Source organism: Pleurodeles waltl, unplaced genomic scaffold, assembly GCF_031143425.1.
Source record: "Pleurodeles waltl isolate 20211129_DDA unplaced genomic scaffold, aPleWal1.hap1.20221129 scaffold_84, whole genome shotgun sequence".
In the NCBI taxonomy this organism is placed as follows: domain Eukaryota; kingdom Metazoa; phylum Chordata; class Amphibia; order Caudata; family Salamandridae; genus Pleurodeles; species Pleurodeles waltl.
The window spans coordinates 1959077-1981951 of record NW_027150398.1 but is presented as its reverse complement, the minus strand read 5'-3'; the positions used below and the strand labels follow the sequence as shown (position 1 = coordinate 1981951).

The window sequence follows — 22875 nt, the reverse complement described above, 5'->3', positions numbered from 1 at the left end:
TGCTTTCCAAGGGACCAGCGACCTCTGAATCCTCTGAGGACTGCCCTGCTTCAAGAAAGACCAGAAACTCCCGAGGACAGCGGCACTGCTCCAAAAGAACTGCAACTTTGTTTCAAGGAGCAGACTTAAAGACCCCTGCAACTCCCCGCAAGAAGCGTGAGACTTGCAACACTGCACCCGGCGACCCCGACTCGACTGGTGGAGATCCAACACCTCAGGGAGGACCCTCCGGCGACTCAGAGACCGTGAGTAACCAAAGTTGTCCCCCCTGAGCCCCCACAGCGACGCCTGCAGAGGGAATCCCGAGGCTCCCCCTGACCGCGACTGCCTGAAACTCCATTTCCCGACGGCTGGAAAAGACCCTGCACCCGCAGCCCCCAGCACCTAAAGGAACGGAACTCCTGTGCAGGAGTGACCCCCAGGAGGCCCTCTCCCTTACCTAGGTGGTGGCTACCCCGAGGAGCCCCCCCCTTGCCTGCCTGCAACGCTGAAGAGATCCCTTGATCTCTCATTGAAAACCATTACAAACCTGACGCGTGTTTGCACACTGCACCCGGCCGCCCCCGCGCTGCTGAGGATGTACTTTTTGTGCTGACCTGTGTCCCCCCCCCCCCGGTGCCCTACAAAACCCCCCTGGTCTGCCCTCCGAAGACGCGGGTACTTACCTGCTGGCAGACTGGAACCGGGGCATCCCCTTCTCTCCATTGAAGCCTATGCGTTTTGGGCACCTCTTTGACCTCTGCACCTGACCGGCCCTGAGCTGCTGGTGTGGTAACTTTGGGGTTGCTCTGAACCCCCAACGGTGGGCTACCTTGGACCAAAAACTGAAACCTGTAAGTGACTTACTTACCTGTGAAAACTAACATTACTTTACCTCCCCCAGGAACTGTGAAAATTGCACTGTGTCCACTTTTAAAACAGCTTATTGTGTTTTATATGAAACGTATACATGCTAATGAAATGATTCAAAGTTCCTAAAGTACTTACCTGCAATACCTTTCAAATGAGATATTACATGTAAAATTTGAACCTGTGGTTCTTAAAATAAACTAAGAAAAGATATTTTTCTATAACAAAACCTATTGGCTGGATATGTCTCTGAGTGTGTGTTCCTCATTTATTGCCTGTGTGTATGTACAACAAATGCTTAACACTACTCCTTGGATAAGCCTACTGCTCGACCACACTACCACAAAATAGAGCATTAGTATTATCTCTTTTTGCCACTATCTTACCTCTAAGGGGAACCCTTGGACTCTGTGCATACTATTCCTTACTTTGAAATAGTGCATACAGAGCCAACTTCCTACACTGGGATTCCATTCACCAGTAGGTGGTGGAAGTGTCTACTTCCCTCTGGAATCTCCAACTCACCTGTTGGGCCCTTTTTCCAGTTGAAGGCTATGAAGACCTCCTCATCTGAGGAGTCATCCCCAATGGCTACACTGGTCACCCCTGGGATTTTGCTAGGGGGTTTGTTTTTGGGACAAGAAGTGTCCTTGGTGTGGTGCCCTGTCTGTCTACAGTTATGGCACCATGCCTTAGTGGCATCCCAGTTCTTACCCTGGTACCCACTTTTGTTTTGGGTTGTGTCTCGGGGCCCACCCACTTGGTCTGGTTTTTGGGGGCCTACAGAGGACTCTTTTTCTTTGTTTCTAGTGTCACCCACTTTCTCCTGAGGAGGTTTTGTAACCCCTTTCTTTTGGTCACCCCCAGTGGAAGTTTTGGTTACCCTAGTCTTGACCCAGTGGTCTGCCTTCTTTCCCAATTCTTGGGGAGAAATTGGACCTAGGTCTACCAGATACTGATGCAACTTTTCATAGAAGCAGTTACTTAAAATGTGGTCTTTCATAAACAAATTATAAAGCCCAACATAGTCATGCACTTCATTTCCAGGGACCCAACCATCCAGTGTTTTCACTGAGTAGTCTACAAAATCAACCCAGGTCTGGCTCGAGGATTTTTGAGCCCCCCTGAATCTAATTCTATACTCCTCAGTGGAGAATCCAAAGCCCTCAATCAGGGTTCCCTTCATGAGGTCATAAGATTCTGCATCTTTTCCAGAGAGTCTGAGGAGTCTATCCCTACACTTTCCAGTGAACATTTCCCAAAGGAGAGCACCCCAGTGAGATCTGTTTACTTTTCTGGTTACACAAGCCCTCTCAAAAGCTGTCAACCATTTGGTGATGTCATCACCATCTTCATATTTAGTTACAATCCCTTTAGGGATTTTCAACATGTCAGGAGAATCTCTGACCCTAGTTATGTTGCTGCCACCATTGATGGGACCTAGGCCCATCTCTTGTCTTTCCCTTTCTATGGCTAGGATCTGTCTTTCCAAAGCCAATCTTTTGGCCATCCTGGCTAACTGGATGTCCTCTTCACTGGAGTTATCCTCCGTGATTTCAGAGATGTTGGTCTCTCCTGTGAGGGAAACAGCATCTCTGACTATCACAGTTGGAATCAGGGATTGAGGGTCCCTGGGTTCCCTAGTTAGGACTGGAAGGGGGGAATTCTCCTCCAAGTCACTAACATCCTCCTCTGGGTTGTCATCCTCAGAGGGGTTGGCTTTTTCAAACTCTGCCGAAAGCTCCTGGAGCTGTTGTTTGGAGGGTCTTAAGCCAATTGTGATTTTCTTTATTTTGCAGAGTGACCTTAGCTCCCTCATCTTAAGATGGAGGTAAGGGGTGGTGTCGAGTTCCACCACATTCATCTCTGTACTAGACATTATGCTTCTAAAAGTTGGAATACTTTTTAAGAATCTAAAACTAGTTCTAGGTTCTAATTCAAACTTTCACAAACTTTTAAACTCTAAAAGAAATGCTAAACAGGATCTAACACAAGGCCCTAGCAGGTCTTTTAAGAATTTAGAAAAATAGCTCCAATTGCAAAAATCAATTTCTAATGACAATTTTTGGAATTTGTCGTGTGATCAGGTATTGGCTGAGTAGTCCAGCAAATGCAAAGTCTTGTACCCCACCGCTGATCCACCAATGTAGGAAGTTGGCTCTGTATGCACTATTTCAAAGTAAGGAATAGTATGCACAGAGTCCAAGGGTTCCCCTTAGAGGTTAGATAGTGGCAAAAAGAGATAATACTAATGCTCTATTTTGTGGTAGTGTGGTCGAGCAGTAGGCTTATCAAAGGAGTAGTGTTAAGCATTTGTTGTACATACACACAGGCAATAAATGAGGACCACACACTCAGAGACAAATCCAGCCAATAGGTTTTGTTATAAAAAAATATATTTTCTTAGTTTATTTTAAGAACCACAGGTTCCAATTCTACATGTAATATCTCATTTGAAAGGTATTGCAGGTAAGTACTTTAGGAACTTGGAATCATTACATTAGCATGTATACTTTTTACATAAAACACAATAAGCTGTTTTAAAAGTGGACACTTAGTGCAATTTTCACAGTTCCTGGGGGAGGTAAAGTATTGTTAGGTTTCACAGGTAAGTAAGTCACTTACAGGTTTCAGTTTTTGACCAAGGTAGCCCACCGTTGGGGGTTCAGAGCAACCCCAGAGTCACCACACCAGCAGCTCAGGGCCGGTCAGGTGCAGAGGTCAAAGAGGTGCCCAAAACACATAGGCTTCAATGGAGAGAAGGGGGTGCCCCGGTTCCAGTCTGCCAGCAGGTAAGTACCCCGCGTCTTCGGAGGGCAGACCAGTGGGGTTTTGTAGGGCACCGGGGGGGACACAAGTCAGCACAAAAAGTACACCCTCAGCAGCGCAGGGGCGGCCGGGTGCAGTGTGCAAACACGCGTCGGGTTCTCTGTAGATTTCAATGAGAGATCAAGGGATCTCTTCAGCGGTGCAGGCAGGCAAGGGGGGGGCTCCTCAGGGTAGCCACCACCTGGGCAAGGGAGAGGGCCTCCTGGGGGTCACTCCTGCACAGAAGTTCCGTTCCTTCAGGTGCTGGGGGCTGCGGGTGCAGGGTCTTTTCCAGCCGTCGGGACTTTAGGTTCAGGCAGTCGCGGTCAGGGGGAGCCTCGGGATTCCCTCTGCAGGCGTCGCTGTGGGGGGGTCAGGGGGGACAACTTTGGTTACTCACGGTCTCGGAGTCGCCAGAGGGTCCTCCCTGAGGTGTTGGTTCTCCACCAGTCGAGTCGGGGTCGCCGGGTGCAGTGTTGCAAGTCTCACGCTTCTTGCGGGGAGTTGCAGGGGTCTTTAAATCTGCTCCTTGAAACAAAGTTGCAGTTCTTTTGGAGCAGTGCCGCTGTCCTCGGGAGTTTCTTGTCTTTCTTGAAGCAGGGCAGTCCTCAGAGGATTCAGAGGTCGCTGGTCCCTTGGAAAGCGTTGCTGGAGCAGGGTTCTTTGGAAGGCCGGTAGGACTGGGGCCAAAGCAGTTGGTGTCTTCTGTTCTTCCTCTGCAGGGGTTTTTCAGCTCAGCAGTCTTCTTCTTCTTGTAGTTTCGGGAATCTAAATTCTTAGGTTCAGGGAAGCCCTTAAATACTAAATTTAAGGGCGTGTTTAGGTCTGGGGGGTTAGTAGCCAATGGGTACTAGCCCTGAGGGTGGGTACACCCTCTTTGTGCCTCCTCCCAAGGGGAGGGGGTCACATTCCTATCCCTATTGGGGGAATCCTCCTTCTACAAGATGGAGGATTTCTAAAAGTCAGAGTCACCTTAGGGGCTGTCCTGACTGGCCAGTGACTCCTCCTTGTTTTTCTCATTATCTCTCCTGGACTTGCCGCCAAAAGTGGGGGCTGGGTCCAGGGGGTGGGCATCTCCACTAGCTGGAGTGCCCTGGGGCATTGTAACACGAAGCTTGAGCCTTTGAAGCTCACTGCTAGGTGTTACAGTTCCTGCAGGGGGGAGGTGTGAAGCACCTCCACCCAGAGCAGGCTTTGTTTCTGTCCTCAGAGGGCACAAAGGCTCTCACCGCATGAGGTCAGAAACTCGTCTCTCAGCAGCAGGCTGGCAGAGACCAGTCAGTCCTGCACTGAACAATTGGGTAAAATACAGGGGGTATCTCTAAGATGCCCTCTGTGTGCATTTTTTAATAAATCCAACACTGGCATCAGTGTGGGTTTATTATTCTGAGAAGTTTGATACTAAACTTCCCAGTATTCAGTTTAGCCATTATGGAGCTGTGGAGTTCGTTTTTGACAGACTCCCAGACCATATACTCTTATGGCTACCCTGCACTTACAATGTCTAAGGTTTGGCTTAGACACTGTAGGGGCACAGTGCTCATGCACTGGTGCCCTCACCTGTGGTATAGTGCACCCTGCCTTAGGGCTGTAAGGCCTGCTAGAGGGGTGACTTATCTATACTGCATAGGCAGTGTGAGGTTGGCATGGCACCCTGAGGGGAGTGCCATGTCGACTTACTCGTTTTGTTCTCATCAGCACACACAAGCTGGCAAGCAGTGTGTCTGTACTGAGTGAGGGGTCCCCAGGGTGGCATAAGATATGCTGCAGCCCTTAGAGACCTTCCCTGGCATCAGGGCCCTTGGTACCAGGGGTTCCAGTTACAAGGGACTTACCTGGATGCCAGGGTGTGCCAATTGTGGAATCAAAAGTACATTTTAGGTGAAAGAACACTGGTGCTGGGGCCTGGTTAGCAGGGTCCCAGCACACTTCTCAGTCAAGTCAGCATCAGTATCAGGCAAAAAGTGGGGGGTAACTGCAACAGGGAGCCATTTCTTTACAGGTGGCGTGAAAGAGGCAGTGGCCTTGAATAGAGAAGGAACACTGCTGCTTGAAGAGGGCGGCAGCACCGCTGCTTTACTATAATCCTCGCCTGCAGCAGGTGAAGATCACTGAATGTTTCTCCATTGAACAGGATTTTTGAGCTTCGGGCTCTGCACGTTTCCAACCTTTCCCAGCACTTTTACACAGATACCGCAGCACTCAAGAAAATGCTTGTAATTAACACGTCCTCCAGATAAGTTATTTGTAGTGGGTTCCTTTTATTAGTAGACATGGATATCATACCCATAGGATGAGCATTGTTCCACAATCACGGCCAACATGTGTTTCATCACAACAGGTGACTTTTTCAAGGCTCTTAGAGTAAACGAGGTCTGAGACAATAATGCGGATGTCTCTGGAAGGTGCAGTGACTGGTAACCTTCGAGACAGTGCAGCACTGTATTCAATTAACCAGCATAAATGTTCAGCTTCCTCATAAGACGAAAACGGGTAAATGGAAATGAATTACTTGCTTGCAAATACTTTGAAGAGGCTTTGAAACTTAAAGGGTCCTGGGTTTCCTATTGATGCCATCATTGCGTGGTTAGGGGCAGACCCCTGTGATATTTTTCAAGAGGAACAATGCAGGGACAACATGGCTATCTGCGCCCAGCTTCACTTTACCATTGTCTGGCTTCTTACATTTGCAGAGGTACTGCCATAGGTTTAAATAACCTTGAGAAATCTGTTGAGACGAATGTTACATGTAGAGGACTTCGACAATATTCCATGTAATTTTCGATTACCTTCAACTACAGACCCACTGATATCCATATCAAATAGCTCGAAGCATCCTACTGTATCTCAGCTGATTGCAAGTTGGAGTCTCAATCTCTTCTTAGTGGTGGTATTCCTCCTCCCTGACTGACCTTAGCATCTGACCTCTTGCAGTCAAAGTGGTATAGCCCTTCTGGTACATAATTACTCTTAAATATCTATGAATGAGATGCCCTTAATTTTAAATGCGACTAGGTGTACCTGTACAACTACACACCTTTGTTCCCAGCTCGCATGACCAGTGCAACCCTTGGAGCTTGCCTCCTCTGTTTTGCAGTATCAATAGCTACCAGTTTCCTCAAACTCAGTTGCTGTGACACACAACAGCTCCTCGTCTCCACCTGAAACACAGTCTAACCCCTACCAAAGATTGATTAGTGTTTCATCTTCCCTGATGCCTCATCACACTAGTTTCTCTGAAAGTTACGTCTACGGTAGTGCATGCAGGTGTCTTCTCCTTATGCCTACAAAGATGTCACATATGGCTGATCGAGCCATGTGCCTAGCCAAAGGGATGACTGCAGCAGTCCTGATTTTCAGGAACCTCTGCTCCAGCCACAAATTCTCCCAGATACCTCAGCTACAAAATAACAAATATTCACACTTCCTTCTTTGGTTATTACGGTCTTACACAAGAAAAAAGATTTAAAATGTTCCAGGTGGCTGACCTTCAGCTCAGGGACCGCCTTATGTACAGAGTGATATCTAAGAGTCCAGCTCTAGGAAGGTGAGTTAGCAGGTCTTTGTGATCACTCGATAACTCGATACTCGATAACAAGCTTGAAATATAAATGTCTATGCTTGCAACATTTTCTATTCAGCTCACATAATACCCTCTAATTGATGAAAGGAAACACCAGTGATAATCCTGGTCTCATATGAGTTAACAGAACTCTCAACTTTGGCGATTGCCACCGTCCGAATGTGTGTGTTTGCTAGATGCTTACCAGTGTAAAACGGCAGATGCCCTTCAAAACATCTGTTCGTGAACTGTGACTTGACAGTGATTGTAATCGCTGAAAAAACACTGTTGATGTTCTTGTTTTCATGCATTTGTTTCTAGCTTCATTATGAAACACTTATGGATGTTTCACACACCTCAAGCTATACACTTTTCCTACTCAGGTAGAAAAACTCAAACCATTTCTTCCAGAAAGGGACTTCAGAACTGCTGTTCGAGCCCTCATGCTTGCACATCTAGATGGTGGTAAAGCCCTGCTTCATGGCTCCCAGGCTCCACACTGGCACCTTTTAGGGGCATCCCACACACTGCAGCATTCTCATTCAGGTATTGAAGAAATATGATCACATTGCCCCTATCCTGATGGGGCCCTGTTGACTCCCCTGGCCAGCTTGTACCATCTTCAAAACAAGCTGCATCATTTACAAGGCCAACACAAACCGCTCCCACGCTCATCTTGCAGAGAAGCTCATCATCTCTGGTGGTTCTTAATACACCTGCGGCAGGACACCATCAGTCTGCAGACTAAGACGTGTTAGAAGGGGAAAAACAAGACAGCAGGATTTTTCCATCCGTGCCACCAGGATCTGGAACAGCATCCCTGTATCTATCACAATGCCCCAAAGCTGCTCAATTTAGGAGAGAGTTGAAATCTCCCCTCTTTATATGCGTTCACAATAGATTAACCGTTCTCAAGCCACCTTCATCTCCTCTTACACATTGACATTAATTGTCGTAGACCATGTTCAGCGCTCCGCTGCCCTGTGGCTCTGTTGGTGCAATAGAATAGCATATAGATGCAAACATACTCCCCTTTTCTGTTAGCAAGATGAACATTTACCTAAAACTAAAATAAAATGTATACAATAAGAGGGAAACATCAAAAATTATTATCTGGCTCCTATACCCTTTTACTATACATTATTTGATGTCAAATGGTGGATGTTCTCGGACGCTGTGTTAGGTTGACACTGGACACATTTCTGATTGTCCTGATCTATCCCCAGCTCTTTCTGGGGACATAAGGTTATTCCCTGGAAAAGGTCATCTTCCAAACATGCTCCTGTTCCCAGGATTTCTCAGTCCAGTATCTTCACCACATCTCCAGAGCAGGGTGTAGTGTAAAGGGCAGATGATGCTTTGCAGATTCCAGACTCAGACATTGGAACGCCCTCCACCCATCAGTAATCACCTGCCCAGCAGACTGAGCATCTTTGAATCTTTGTCCCCCTCTCGCCTCCCCCGTACGTTGGTTCACTTGTCATTTTGGGCTGTGTTCAGTTATGTAGTCACTCAACCAAAGATCTGTCATCAGAAATCTAACAAACATCATCTGTGGCCAAACTCCCAAAAGTGCTACGAGATCGTACAGATGGTTGAAATGTGCTATGCAGATGCTCTTCTCCCAGCCTAACATAACCTAATCCTCTCTTCCCTAGGTCCCATGTTTTTAGAATTAACGAAAGCCTCTGTTATCCTGATTAAAACAATTAGAGATAACTTGAATTGCCTACTAGGAGTCCAGCAACTCCCACTCGTAGCATAACTCTCATGAGCCATCAAGTATCCACAGGATAATCTCTTAAAGTAAATAGCTGCAGGCTTTCCCCCCGGTTGTGCGTAGATTCTGATCTACCGTAGATCATTAGTAGTCAGTAACCCACTCGTTCTACGTTGAATTCCTAGTTTCAGCCAAGAGTGCACTCTCCGTTTCCGAGTATGCCTATCAGCACTCATTAGGGTGTAATTCTTACAGAATCAGCTTTTCTTAAACTATTCACACCTTTTTGCATTTCTTTTCCTCTTTCCCAGTGAAGATGCAGAAACAAACTCCAACTGCAGCGAAGGGCAAAGTTCTTCTCCCAGCAAGCCTACAGATGTCCTTTTTGTCAGGAAAGTGGGGGCCTTCGTCGACAAACCTTCACCTCAGGTAAAGGAAAAACATGGTTCAATGTCCACCTGTCTAAACCTGAGAAAATAGACATGCTCCTTGAAGAACGCTTTTCACTTTATTCTGATAATTGTTTTGTTGAACAAGTACTTTAAGGGGCACAGCTGTGTTTAATTATAAAAGTGCTCTGGAGAACACCCCAGTTCGATTTTTGTTCACTTATTTCTGTTTTCAAGAGGGTCTTTCTAAATTAACAATTTGACTTCCATAAATGTGTGATGATACCAGGCGATAAAGGTAATCTGAACCTACCTTAGTGTGAGATGTGAACCTCCCCTCCCCCCCCCCCCCATTTAGTTTTTTCGCTTGCTGCTGCTTTTGTTCTAGCCTGAGTCAACTTTACCACTTTACTGGAGTCCACACAATCTGCTGTTTCCTACAGCCCTTCTCTCATTGGGGCTGCCAAGCAGCTACTAGCAGGCCAGTCCTCACGTTTGTGAGGCACTTACGTCCGTGTACAGTCTGGACAGAGACGCTTGGCCACATGCTCTGGAGCCAGTCTCATACGTGTAATTCATCTCATTGGTGTGATTTATTCTATTACTGTCCATTGTTTCTGTACGCTGTAGGATGTCTGCGCTCATTTCGGGTGATAAACTTGGATTTGCTGTTTTCTTTAAGGCTTGACACAATCATTTGGGATCCTGTACTAGAGAGGGAATCAATGCTGACCTCTAACCTCAGTTCTAATGGATTCTGACAGATTCCTCACCTTTAGAATAATCCAAGGTGCCAGGCTGGATCTAGATTTCTTTCAGCAGTTGCTCCAGCAGATGGTGGCGTCTGATTCCTTGACTACCTCGCACTCCATGTGTAGCGTTGAAGCAAACCTGCATATGGATGACACCCCTGGGTGCTGGTGTCAGGGTTTTGTTTTTTTGCAACCTTCAACTTGAATGTAAAATTTCTCTCCAGACTGTGTTGGTTCTATTTACACAGTCCAAGAAAAGACAGTGTGCCTGGAAAAACACTCCACAGCGATAGCAGGTTTTTATGATGTACTGTGACTGCAGGAACCAACGTCAGTCACGGATCCACGAGACATACGTCCCTGGTGTTTCGGTTCTGGTCACAACTTGAAATCATGTGTCAATAGTGCACTGATGCAGGAAGTGGGAAGCAAAATACTGTCACCAAGCTCAAGAGAAGGTCACACTTGCAGCACTAGTCCAGATTCAGCTACAAATTAGAGGCCCTTCCTCTGTCAGATCATGTTTCTGGTTGAAGTCCTCAGGTAAGTCAAAGTCTAAAGTGTCCCACAAGCACCAGAGGAACAGAATTCTTCCCACTCTCTCCACACAACCAAGTGAGAAAGTGTGTGATCAGTTATGCAAAGGTCCTACCCCACTGGCTTCTTCAAGCTTCCAAGCCCACATGAGGCTAGTCCTGGTGCGCCCAAGCTTCCAGGCAGTCATCTACCCCACAGCGAATTGAGACCTTTAAAGAGGCCCTGCTGCAAATGTTCAAGATGATGCCAGCTTCCTCTGGAGTGCCTGCAGGCCCCAAGGAGCTGTGGGGCTCGCCAGTCGCACTTCAGCCAGCAGGCTGCTCCTTGGTGCCAACCGACCCAACTGAGCGTCTTTCTGACCCACTGATCCACTACAGCTCCTGGGGCCATGATAGTCCATGCACATAAAACAAAAATGCTCCCGTTAGAAATGTTCGAAAAAGTAAATGGATTGTGGGAGGTTGGTGTCGAGAAGGTTCAATCAGTTGCAAAGAATTGGTACATAATTGTATGTGCACACATTCACTGCGAACTCCTGCCTTCACAGTCCAGTCCGGGCTATTTTGCCAATTCAGTTTTGCAGTACCTTTTGATTTGAGAGCATTCCTTAGGCCCTCTACCGTTTTTTTTAGAGGTACTGCTGGGATACCTATTCTAAAAGTAAGTAATCTGTGATTAGAAGTATCCTTCAGAAGGGCAAGTTACTTAGGTCCAGTAACTTTCTTTGTGGTGTATACTCTAACTGCAGCTCTGTGTAGCTTACATCTGCATATCTTAAAAAGGTCACAGGTTAGTTTTTTACCCACTTTTGCCTTCAATTTGTCATGACTGATCCGTGTGTGATTGTGCAGAAGAGATCACAATAGAAACTGAAGTCAGCACGCCCGGCGTAGTGCCTCTATGCAGCTCCCCTTCTTTCCGCAAGTGTGAGCGATTGCTTTAATGAACTCTAATTCAGCCTTGTGTCAGAGATTATTCTAAGGTGAGGAATCTACAATTAGATAGAGCATCCACCAGAAAGAGTATTTCCTACATAAGAAGCTTGTTTTCCTTCAGGGCGTCTCTGTTGTTAATCATATGCTCTGAAAAGTTCTGCTTGTGTGGGATTTTAGAACACTTCTTCCGAAGTATACATTCTTGTGTTACATATTCGCCTGACCGCATAAAGGCCACATATTTTTATGTGGCAGAAAAAGAAATGTAGCAGTCTATAGTGTAGGCTGTATGTAGGAAGCTGGCATGGTGTGTGGTGGGTACCTAAGGTACTTACACCTTATACCAGGTCCAGGTATCCCCCATTAGTGAAGTGTAGGCAGTGCCTAGAAGCCAGGCTCTCTAGGGGTAGCTGAGGATGAGCAGCCAAGGCTTATCTAGGAGACATGCAAAGCTCATGCAATACCACTGTAGTCACACAGCACTTACACACATGAAAGAAAACACTCAGTTGTACAAAAATAAAGGTACTTTATTTTAGTGACACAATACCAAAATTACTAAAGTAAACACACTAAATATATACACTGGTAGTCAGAAATAGTCATAGAAAAGGTTAGAAAACAGTACAAATAGCCATAAGCAATAGTGACCATGGGGGAGCACAAACCATATACTAAAACAATGGAATGCGAACACAGGACTCCCACATAGGTAAGTGGAATAGGTAGAGGGGAGCTGGGAGTACTAGAAAACCACAGAGGTAAGAACCACAGTACCTTCCTCCCCTCCCCCAAAGGGACCATAAAAGCAGGATTAAATCACTGGAATTTCCCCAAACCACCCAAAAGGAAGGAAGAGAAGAAAAGACGACACCCGTCAAGACTGCAAGAAAACCAGTGGTGGATTCCTGAAGAAAGAAGACCTGTGGGGAGAGGGGACCAAGTCCAAAAGTCACAGTGGAGTCCAGGAGGAGTAGGAGCTGCTACCCACCCAGCTGTGGATGCAGGAGTTGGTCTACTGTGAAGAACAACAGGTCAGCAGTGCAGCCCTGGAGCAGGAGAAGAGTTCCTGATAGATGCAGAAGATGACACGCTGGAGTGGAGATTGCAGACGGGTGTTGGCGCAAGAATTCCACAAGCAAGCCTTGGCAAAGGCAAACTCGCGTTTAGGGAAAAGTGGTGCTGCCAGGGACTAGCAAGGCCCAGGAAGACTCAACCCAGGAGGGGTGGTCACAGGGGATCCTCAGCGACACAGAAGACCCACAGGAGTCCCACAGGACGGGGACACAGAAGTTGCAGAAGGATCCCACGCAGCACTGCAGGAAGGGATCCCACCCTGCAGGAAGGGATCCCACCATGCGGGAGAACCACGCAGAGGGCTGTGCATAGCAGGAAGGAGTGCTGGGGACTGGAGGTACACGTCACTTGAAGATCTCTTGGAGGAGATGCAAGCAAGCATTGGCAGCTGCAAGAAACGCGGTGCACAGGGATACTGTTCTGCTTGGGAAAGCAAGGGCTTCCCTTCACCAAAGTTGGACAGCTGGCAGAGAGGACCAAAAGGACTACTCCGGACAACCACCCATGATGCAGGATCCACTCATCTCAGAATGATAGGAGATCAACGCTGCTGGTCGTCGTTGCAGCAAATGCCTGCGGACGCCGGGGAGTGACTCCTTCACTCCAAGGGAGATTCCATCTTTCTTCTAGTGCAGACTGAAGACACGCCACCGTCAGTGGATGCACAGCCGGTGGAAATATTGCAATTGCTGGCAGGAGGAACAATGTTGCAGAAGAGTTCTTCTTCTTGGAGGCAGCTTGTCGGGTCTTGGGGGTTCCATTTGCAGTTCCAGGGGCCAGAAGTCAAAGTGGAGGTTGCAGAGGACTCCTGCTGGAATCTTGCAAGCCGAATCTGAGGACCCACCCAAGAGAGAGACCCTAAATAGCCATTAAAGGGGGATTGGTCACCTAGCCAGGTAAGCACCTATCAGGAGGGGGCTCTGACGTCACCTGCCTGGCCTGTCCACTCAGATGCTCCCAGAGGTCCCTGCCAACCTTGTAAACAAGATGGCAGAACCCCAGGGACACCTGGAGGAGCTCTGAGCTCATCCCTGGGGTAGTGATGGACAGGGGAGTGGTCACTCCCCTTTCCATCGTCCAGTTTTGCGCCAGAGCAGGGACTGGGGTTTCCTGAACCGATGTGGACTGGTTTATGCATGGGGGGCACCAAATGTGCCCTTCAGAGCATACCAGGTGCTTGGGGAGGCTACCCCTCCCAAGCCAGTCACACCTATTTCCAAAGGGAGAGGGGGATACCTCCCTCTCCCAAAGGAAATAGGGATGGCAGCGGCTTGGGCTGCCTGGAAAACCTTGTAAGACTGGTGGTAGTAATGCTGGGGGTCCTCTAAGGAGCCCCCCCGAGTGCATGGAATCATACTTACAATACTTGCAACAGTATTGGGGTATGATTCCAACATGTTTGATACCAAACTTGCCCAAGTTCGGAGTTACCATTATGTAGCTGAACATAGGTAGTGATCAATGTCCAGTACACGTGTAAAATGACTTCCCCGCACTCACAAAGTCCAGGAAAATGGATCTGGAGCTTGTGGGGGCACCACTGCTTGTGCCGGGGTGCCCTCACACACAGGTACCTGCACCCTGCCCTCTGGGCTGAGAGGGCCTAGCATAGAGGTGACTTGCAGTGACCTGGTGTAGTGACCTGTAGTGAAAGCGCTTGCGTGCACCCGGTTCACGCAGACTGCAATGGCAGGCCTGCAGAACCCTTTGCATGGGCTCCCCATGGGTGGCAGAATAACTGCTGCAGCCCATAGGGATCCCCTGGTACCCAAATGGCCTGGGTACCTAGGTACCATATACTAGGGACTTACATTGAGGGACCAGTTTGCTAATTGTGGGAAGCAAAAGGTACAGTTACCAAGTTAGAAGGGAGAGAGCACAGACACTGGGGTCCTGGTTAGCAGGATCCCAGTGAACACCGTCAAATACACTGACAACAGGCAGAAATGGGGGTAACCATGCCAAGAAAGAGGGTACTTTCCTACACCGTATTTTTCAGTTCCATTAATTTGCTTTAAAAATGCATCATTTAAAACAGAAATGTCTCTACAACAGTAGATGACATTTAAAAAACCTCTTGTGCAAATCCTTTTTTTTTTTTTTTTTTAAAGTAAATGTAGGGAAAACAGTAAGGGGAATGTGGCTGAAGAGGCTATTGTTAAGCTGAAAAGCTACAATGCACTTCTACGGGCTGCAAGCCCGCCAGTTGCTCATTATTGCCTGCAACTGCTTCAGTTGTGTTTTTCCAGGCCCTAGTGACAGGTTTCTAGAGCACTAAGCTCTGGCTTTTCAGCCTTTTGTTCTCTTGGAAAACCTTCCTGACATTTAAACTGAATCAACTGTCTTTTAGAGCTTAGGGTATTTTTCTGGTGTTTCATGGCAGGAAATAGTCTACTTTTGTCAGAAAATGTCATCTACTTTTGCGAGCTGTTCTGTTTATAACAGAAAGATGGCTAAGGCAGGTCTGTATGGCTTCTATATTCTCTGTCTTCCAAATTCTCACATCTCAGACAGACCCAAGCATTGCAAGATCTTCTCCAGATGAACGTGAGAAGATTCCTTTTCATGGACAGGACAAGAGGCAAAGACATCGAGGATCCCTCTCTGGCAGTGATGGGACAACTCTGGAGCAAGGAGCGTGTGTTCCCTTTACAACTATTCTTCATCCTGTCTCTGAGGGCTCCAGCAGAAGGAGATCCAAGAGGATACGTAAAAGGGAGAGGTGGCACTTTTCCAGGTTGACATCGAGAAGAGCTATTGCTCCTACATGTTCACCATCTAGAGCCGACTCATCATTGAAGCTGAGGTGACATTAGTCATCAGAACATCATGTGATATTGAAATGCATAGATCATACTCCTTCTGTAAAGAAAACTGCAGATCGGCTTACAGTAATGAAGGTGCAGAGACTTTCTTCGGAGTCAGACTCTGGATATTCCAGAGCCTACTCACCAATGAATACTCTATCCCAGTGGTGATTGCACACTCACCATCCCCGCCCCATTCGCCTTCCTGCTTCCCACCGCCTCCTGTTCTTCCTGTTTTTTGTCTTTGCCTCCACCAACACCAGTGATTTCTGTTGAGCGGTCCTCGCGTAGCTCCACCTATAGTTCCTCGGGAACCGCAGCCCTTACCTTCTCCTGTGGTGGTGCCTCTAGGGTATTCCAAGTCACCATCACATCATTCCAAACCTTGCCATAGGGTTAGGACAGGCTCACAGTCCGGCCATTGGTTCAGCCGCTTCGGACCAAGACATTCCTCCTCAAGGCGTTCTTCAAGATGCAGACAAAGTTCCAGATGCAGGTCATGCGCTCATTGGCCTTCTTCATCTTCGTCGCGGACTGGGAGGTACTGTACATTGACACATTTCCTCTGCATGTACAACAGGTCCTTATCAGAGGGCCGAATAAACTCAATCTCCCTTTTCCGGCAGCTACATCAACTACTTAAATCATCTTCAAAACTGCATCAACTGGTCTCAAGAATATGCACAGCTTCAATTGAAGCAGCTCCTTCAAGATGTCGAAAGAAGTACAAGCCCCCGGACCAGTATCCACTGTTCCTCCTCATGGATCCTCCTAGTGTCTTCATTATCGTCTCAGAAGTAGCACTCCACTGCTCTGTCATCAACTGTTCCACCAGATAAAGAAACATGTTGGGTTCTGTGATGCAACAAGTGTGAGGCACTTCTGCCTCTACAATAAAGACCGCAAGTGCCAGAGCCTTGTTGGATAGTTATAATGGGTTATTCTGACAGCCCTTACAGCTATCCATGAATGACCTATCCGGTGGATCAGTGTTGTAAAGAAATGGCTCCCTGTTGCAGTTACCCCCCCACTTTTTGCCTGATACTGATTCTGACTTGACTGAGAAGTGTGCTGGGACCCTGCTAACCAGGCCCCAGCACCAGTGTTCTTTCACCTAAAATGTACCATTGTCTCCACAATTGGCACAACCCTGGCACCCAGGTAAGTCCCTTGTAACCGGTACCCCTGGTACCAAGGGCCCTGATGCCAGGGAAGGTCTCTAAGGGCTGCAGTATGACTTATGCCACCCTAGGGACCCCTCACTCAGCACAGACACACTGCTTGCCAGCTTGTGTGTGCTGGTGGGGAGAAAATGACTAAGTCGACATGGCACTCCCCTCAGGGTGCCATGCCAACCTCACACTGCCTGTGGCATAGGTAAGTCACCCCTCTAGCAGGCCTTACAGCCCTAAGGCAGGGTGCACTATACCACAGGTGAGGGCATATGTGCATGAGCACTATGCCCCTACAGTGTCTAAGCAAAACCTTAGACATTGTAAGTGCAGGGTAGCCATAAGAGTATATGGTCTGGGAGTCTGTCAAAAACGAACTCCACAGCTCCATAATGGCTACACTGAATACTGGGAAGTTTAGTATCAAACTTCTCAGAATAATAAACCCACACTGATGCCAGTGTTGGATTTATTAAAAAATGCACACAGAGGGCATCTTAGAGATGCCCCCTGTATTTTACCCAATTGTTCAGTGCAGGACTGACTGGTCTCTGCCAGCCTGCTGCTGAGAGACGAGTTTCTGACCCCATGCGGTGAGAGCCTTTGTGCTCTCTGAGGCCATAAACAAAGTCTGCTCTGGGTGGAGGTGCTTCACACCTCCCCCTGCAGGAACTGTAACACCTAGCAGTGAGCTTCAAAGGCTCAAGCTTCGTGTTACAATGCCCCAGGGCACTCCAGCTAGTGGAGATGCCCGCCCCCTGGACACAGCCCCCACGTTTGGCGGCAAGTCCAGGATAGATAATGAGAAAAACAAGGAGGAGTCACTGGCCAGTCAGGACAGCCCCTAAGGTGTCCTGAGCTGAGGTGACTCTGACTTTTAGAAATCCTCCATCTTGTAGAAGGAGGATTCCCCCAATAGGAATAGGGATGTGCCCCCCTCCCCTCAGGTAGGAGGCACAAAGAGGGTGTACCCACCCTCAAGGACAGTAGCCATTGGCTACTGCCTCCCAGACCTAAACACACCCCTAAATTCAGTATTTAGGGGCTCCCCAGAACCTAGGAACTCAGATTCCTGCAACTTACAGAAGAAGAGGACTGCTGAGCTGAAAAACCCCTGCTGAAGAAGAAAGAAGACACCAACTGCTTTGGCCCCAGTCCTACCGGCCTGTCTCCTGGCTTCTAAAGAAACCTGCTCCAGCGATGCTTTCCCCAGGACCAGCGACCTCTGAATCCTCAGAGAACTGCCCTGCTTCAAGAGGAACAAGAAACTCCCGAGGACAGCGGCCCTGTTCCAAAAAGACTGCAACTTTGTTTCAGAGGAGCAGATTTAAAGACCCCTGCAATCCCCGCAAGAAGCGTGAGACTTGCAACACTGCACCCGGCGACCCCGACTCGACTGGTGGAGAACCAACACCTCAGGGAGGACCCTCCGGCGACTCCAAGACCGTGAGTAACCAAAGTTGTACCCCCTGAGCCCCCACAGCGACGCCTGCAGAGGGAATCCCGAGGCTCCCCCTGACCGCGACTGCCTGACTCTAAAATCCAGACGGCTGGAAAAGACCCTGCACCCGCAGCCCCCAGCACCTGAAGGATCGGAACTCCAGTGCAGGAGTGACCCCCAGGAGGCCCTCTCCCTTGCCCAGGTGGTGGCTACCCCGAGGAGCCCCCCCCTTGCCTGCCTGCACCGCTGAAGAGACCCCTTGGTCTCCCATTGATTTACATTGGAAACCCGACGCTTGTTTCTGCACTGCACCCGGCCGCCCCAGTGCCGCTGAGGGTGTACTTTTTGTGTGAGCTTGTGTCCCCCCCGGTGCCCTACAAAACCCCCCTGGTCTGCCCTCCGAAGACGCGGGTACTTACCTGCTGGCAGACTGGAACCGGGACACCCCCTTCTCTCCATTGAAGCCTATGTGTTTTGGGCACCACTTTGAACTCTGCACCTGACCGGCCCTGAGCTGCTGGTGTGGTAACTTTGGGGTTGCTCTGAACCCCCAACGGTGGGCTACCTTGGACCCAAACCTGAGACTTGTAAGTGATTTACTTACCTGACAAAAACTAACAAAAACTTACCTCCCCAGGAAAAGTGAGGGGTGCGGCAGGTACATCTACAGCTCATGGCTACTGTAGGGCCTTGCCGCAATCATCCTGCTTCACCCACAGGTCTTAAACCCCAGGCTCAGCAAGGGATTCTCAATCTGCCTTTCCCAGGAAACAACTTGCTTGGCTGTCGTGCAGTGATGTCCAGAATGGTAACGAAGGTGAAAACCTTGTGAGTGGTGTGCCTTGAAAAAAATGAAGTAGGCGAAGGCACACTACTATGGGATGTAAGATCACTACTCTTTCCCAGAGGTTTCAAAATCCTCAGTGGCTGCAGCACCAAAGACAGTCCTAATACCAGCAAAGGCGCTAGTCCAGTCATTGAGGAGGGCACAGACCATCTGCACCAGCCAGTACACGTGTGGATGAAACAAAGCAGTGACTCTCGGCATCAATCAAGAAGAGTAAAACAGAACATAACGTGTGTTTGTAAAGTGCACGTTCACCCAGAAGGGTATCTTGGTGCTGAATAACAGATGTTTATTGTTACCCAACTCAGTGGTACTCATGTTATCGACCTCAGAAGGGTGAAAGGCCCACCGGGATCTGAAGGTCTCGGTGTATTATAAGTTTAACATACAACTGGAGTTTTTTCTTATGCTGTGGGTATCATTTAAACTTTTTTTTTACTATCCCTTACTTCTAGGTTTTTCACTGCGGTAAGGGAGAGTAAAAATTGGCCATTCAACTGTCCACTCTAAATTAGATGGTCAAACCTCCAACGGCCCTTACTTCGTCACAGCAGTATGTCGGTAACTGAGTACTACTGGTCACTGACATACTTTAGGTATCCCGTCTGTAAATCAGGCAGGTGGACTTCAGTTTGGCAGAGAGGGTACTCCATCACTGGTGCAAAAGAGAATCCTCTCAACCAAACTCTAAATCAGCTTCTTGGTCTGGGTAATCGAAAGCACATTCAACCAGGGTTAAAGCAGCTACCGTTGCACTAATGAGGAATTAACCCTATTTCCGAGATCAGCGAAGCAGCTAACGGAAGAGATGTTCACACCTTTGTGTTGAGCAGTGGTCTTGATTCAGATACTGGAACAGCTGCACAAGTGGAGCACGCCGCCTTGAGAAATCTTGGTGACTGTATCCTAAGTTACCAGTTCTCCGTCCCCTGCGGTTGATGGGATGGGCTCGCCATTCTGTTCAGTGCTTTTGACTCTCAATGGAGAAGGGAAGGTTTCTTACCTGTGATCCGACTTCTCCTTCAGGTGAATCTCCATTAAATCTCAAGCTACCTCACTCATTCCAGTGGAAGTGAAAATGATGAATGTGCTGTATGTAGTCCTATCTCTTACCGACATGTAGAAAGTACTCGAGTATCTGCCACCTACAGGGCATGATGGGATACTGGCGGGCTTGCGCTCTTAAAGGTGCAGTGTCTCCTCTCAGTGCACTTTTCCTTTCACTTACTTGACAAATGGTTTCTGAAAGAGGTTATTTTAATGTCAGATATTGTTCTAGGGACATTTCTGTTATTACATGTATTTTTAAAACTAAACAATGGAACTGGCCAATAAGGACTAAATTATAGGCTTGCACATTATTTTTTGTGTACTATTAAAAAAAAATATATCCTGGTCTTCCAAAAGTAAATCAGCAATACAGCACAGAAAGGTAGACTATGGGGGAAGTGCTCTGGACACCCACATGTGGGCAGGGCTATTCAGTACTTATCATTTCAGTGGAGATTGCCCTAAGAGAGAAGTAGGATTACCGTGAAGAGGCCGTCCTCCTTTTCCACCATGAGTGTCTTCATTGAGTTTATGAACAGCCATCCTCCTTCCAGCGTACCAGGAAAATGGACCTGGGTGTCCAGTCAAGATCCGAACGCATTTTTCCAGCGGCAGCTGCCTCTTCGGAGCCCTCTAGCATCAGGGACTTTTATACATGATGCCTTACAGACCTAATGCCTTTTGTGTCCTGGTACAGCTGTGGGCCTTATGCCTTTTTCGTTTTTTTCATTGCAATTAATCAGTAAGAAAGTGCTCATTTTTGTCGGGTCAGACTTTTGATTAGTTACCTTTGACTGTGTTCCTTTTTTAGACACATCTTTGTTAAATTAATCTAATGAACTCTTCGGACGTGCTTTACAACTCTGCATATTAGCAGAAATATTCTATGTTTTAGACTTCAATGAAGAATTCCCATGAACGACAATCACAAGGGAAATATTTTTATTTTGCGTTGTTTGTATTCTGACTCAGACGGTAGCTGAACACTCAGTACAGAGTTTTGTGCTAGAGTTTGTGTACTGGTGCCCTCTGGCCTCTCGTCTGTCTTGTAAGCACTTCACAGCTTTCACAAGATAACCCACAGGCTACAAAACGCCTTTTTGTTGGCACCTGATGTAATGGTTTTGGAAGTGACGGGATTCACTGCATCTCTGTTTTATTTTCAGGTGACCTACGCCAGCACGGATATCCCCTTTTCCATGTTTGTAACCAAAAGCGGCGAGCCAGTGCTAGCAGACTGCATGGTGAGACGAAAACCTTCCGCGAAACAGCGCGTCCTCATGTTTCTTTTGTTGCTCCATTCGTTGTGGTGGTTAATATTTGTACCAAATGAGTCAAATAGTTAAGTTTCTTCTTCCAGGAGCTCGCATATGACAAACCTCATTCATTCTGCACAGTGCAGAGTCAGTCCGGGACCATTTACCCTGGCACGTCTGCAGCTGTGATGATCAGTTGTGCATTGGAAAAAATACACTTAGTAGAATTTAGAGCCTTCTGAGAAACTTTCTCCAGTCAGAGCTCTGGCCATTTTGAATACACTTTCCCCTCTTTCTCAAGTCACATTTTCCTCTCTGTCCGTCCCTCCAGCCATGAAATGCTTTTTCGGTATGTCTCGTGTTTTTTTTTTTTCTTTTTATAGTATTAATGGTGAAAACGTTGGTGGAAGTGTGCGTTTGTTTTTTTCGTGTTGGCAGCGTATTAATCTCTGAATGGTGTCAATGCAAACTGCATACTTGCATGCTTCCTAAAACATGAGCTGTAATAACAAATCTATCTATGAATTTGTGTCGTTCTTTCACACCCTCTCGTAACCCAGGTATACGTGACATATACTTTATTGGTAAGAAACAAGACATTCTTGGTAATAAATGTCTGACCTCTGGTGTTTATTATGCAGGTGAAAGCACCAGACTCCCCAGAGGAAGTCTCTCCGCTTCCCGGCAGCCTGCAGAGCTCCAGTAATAGCAGCGGCAATGTGCAGGATGACTTTGTCATGGTGGACTTCGTAAGTGTGACAACCTCCTGATTTGTGACTGGGGCTGGGTGGTTGGCCAGCATCAAGAGGGAACAGCTTCTTCTCATCTGAACTGTAATGTCTGATATCTTAGAACTGTCTTACCTTCCCCCTTGATAGGAAAGTGTCTGTGCATTTGTGAAGTGAAACCTAACCAGGGTTTACATCTCCTACAGGTTAACTGTTGTGATCAAGATCTAAGTTAAACCTTACCCTGAGAACTTGGCTGACTGTATAGTTTCTTTCCTTGGGAATTTCAGCATTAATTTGGTTGCACAAAAGTAGTGTTCCAGCATGGTTCTCATTTGGAAGACACAAGCACTGAAGTCTTCAATGTTTTCAGAGTGACACTGACAACAAGCATGTCATCTTTACATTGTCTCGCAACGTAATTTGAAGATGATATCAGTGAGATTGAGAAATTACTTAAAAAAATGTTTTTCATTTTCATAGTAACAATGCATGATACAACTCAGTACTCTGGGATATTTCATACACAGCACAGTAAGAACGGAAAATCACCTGTATATGTAGATAACCCTCTTCATAGATGAGTTTACCATAGTAAGCCATCTTTTTACATCCATTCCCCCTGGTGGCAACCAAGGTTCCCTTTTATTATTTTGACACCTGTGCAGCAATGACATTTTTACATACAACTCGTTTTGTGAGGATTTAAAAAAAGGCTTTTGTGGCCTTCAACTACAACTTTTGTGTTGAAAAAAGTACTAAATTGTACATTTCGAATCATGCTTTCCTACTCTGAGATTACAAGCCACATATTTCATAGCTCATTCTGAAGGGGCTTAGAAAATTGCTCAAAACGTTCAATATTCAAATCATCCCTTTTCTACAGGAGAGTGATTACTTGTAAAGAGTAAATTATTTGTCAGGGGCACGATTTAACTTGTTTGT

At 47.2% G+C, this 22875-nt stretch overlaps 1 protein-coding gene across 8 annotated transcripts in view; it reads left to right on the top strand.

Annotated features, from left to right (window-relative positions):
* Positions 1–22875, top strand: part of LOC138281254 (autophagy-related protein 13-like) — a 363183-nt gene that overhangs the window by 281568 nt on the left and 58740 nt on the right. For all 8 annotated transcript variants that reach the window (XM_069219574.1, XM_069219575.1, XM_069219579.1 and 5 more), the window contains 3 exons: positions 9251–9368; positions 21113–21190; positions 21844–21951. In XM_069219574.1, the coding sequence (XP_069075675.1) occupies positions 9251–9368; positions 21113–21190; positions 21844–21951 (304 nt within the window). The remainder of the gene's footprint in view (positions 1–9250; positions 9369–21112; positions 21191–21843; positions 21952–22875) is intronic.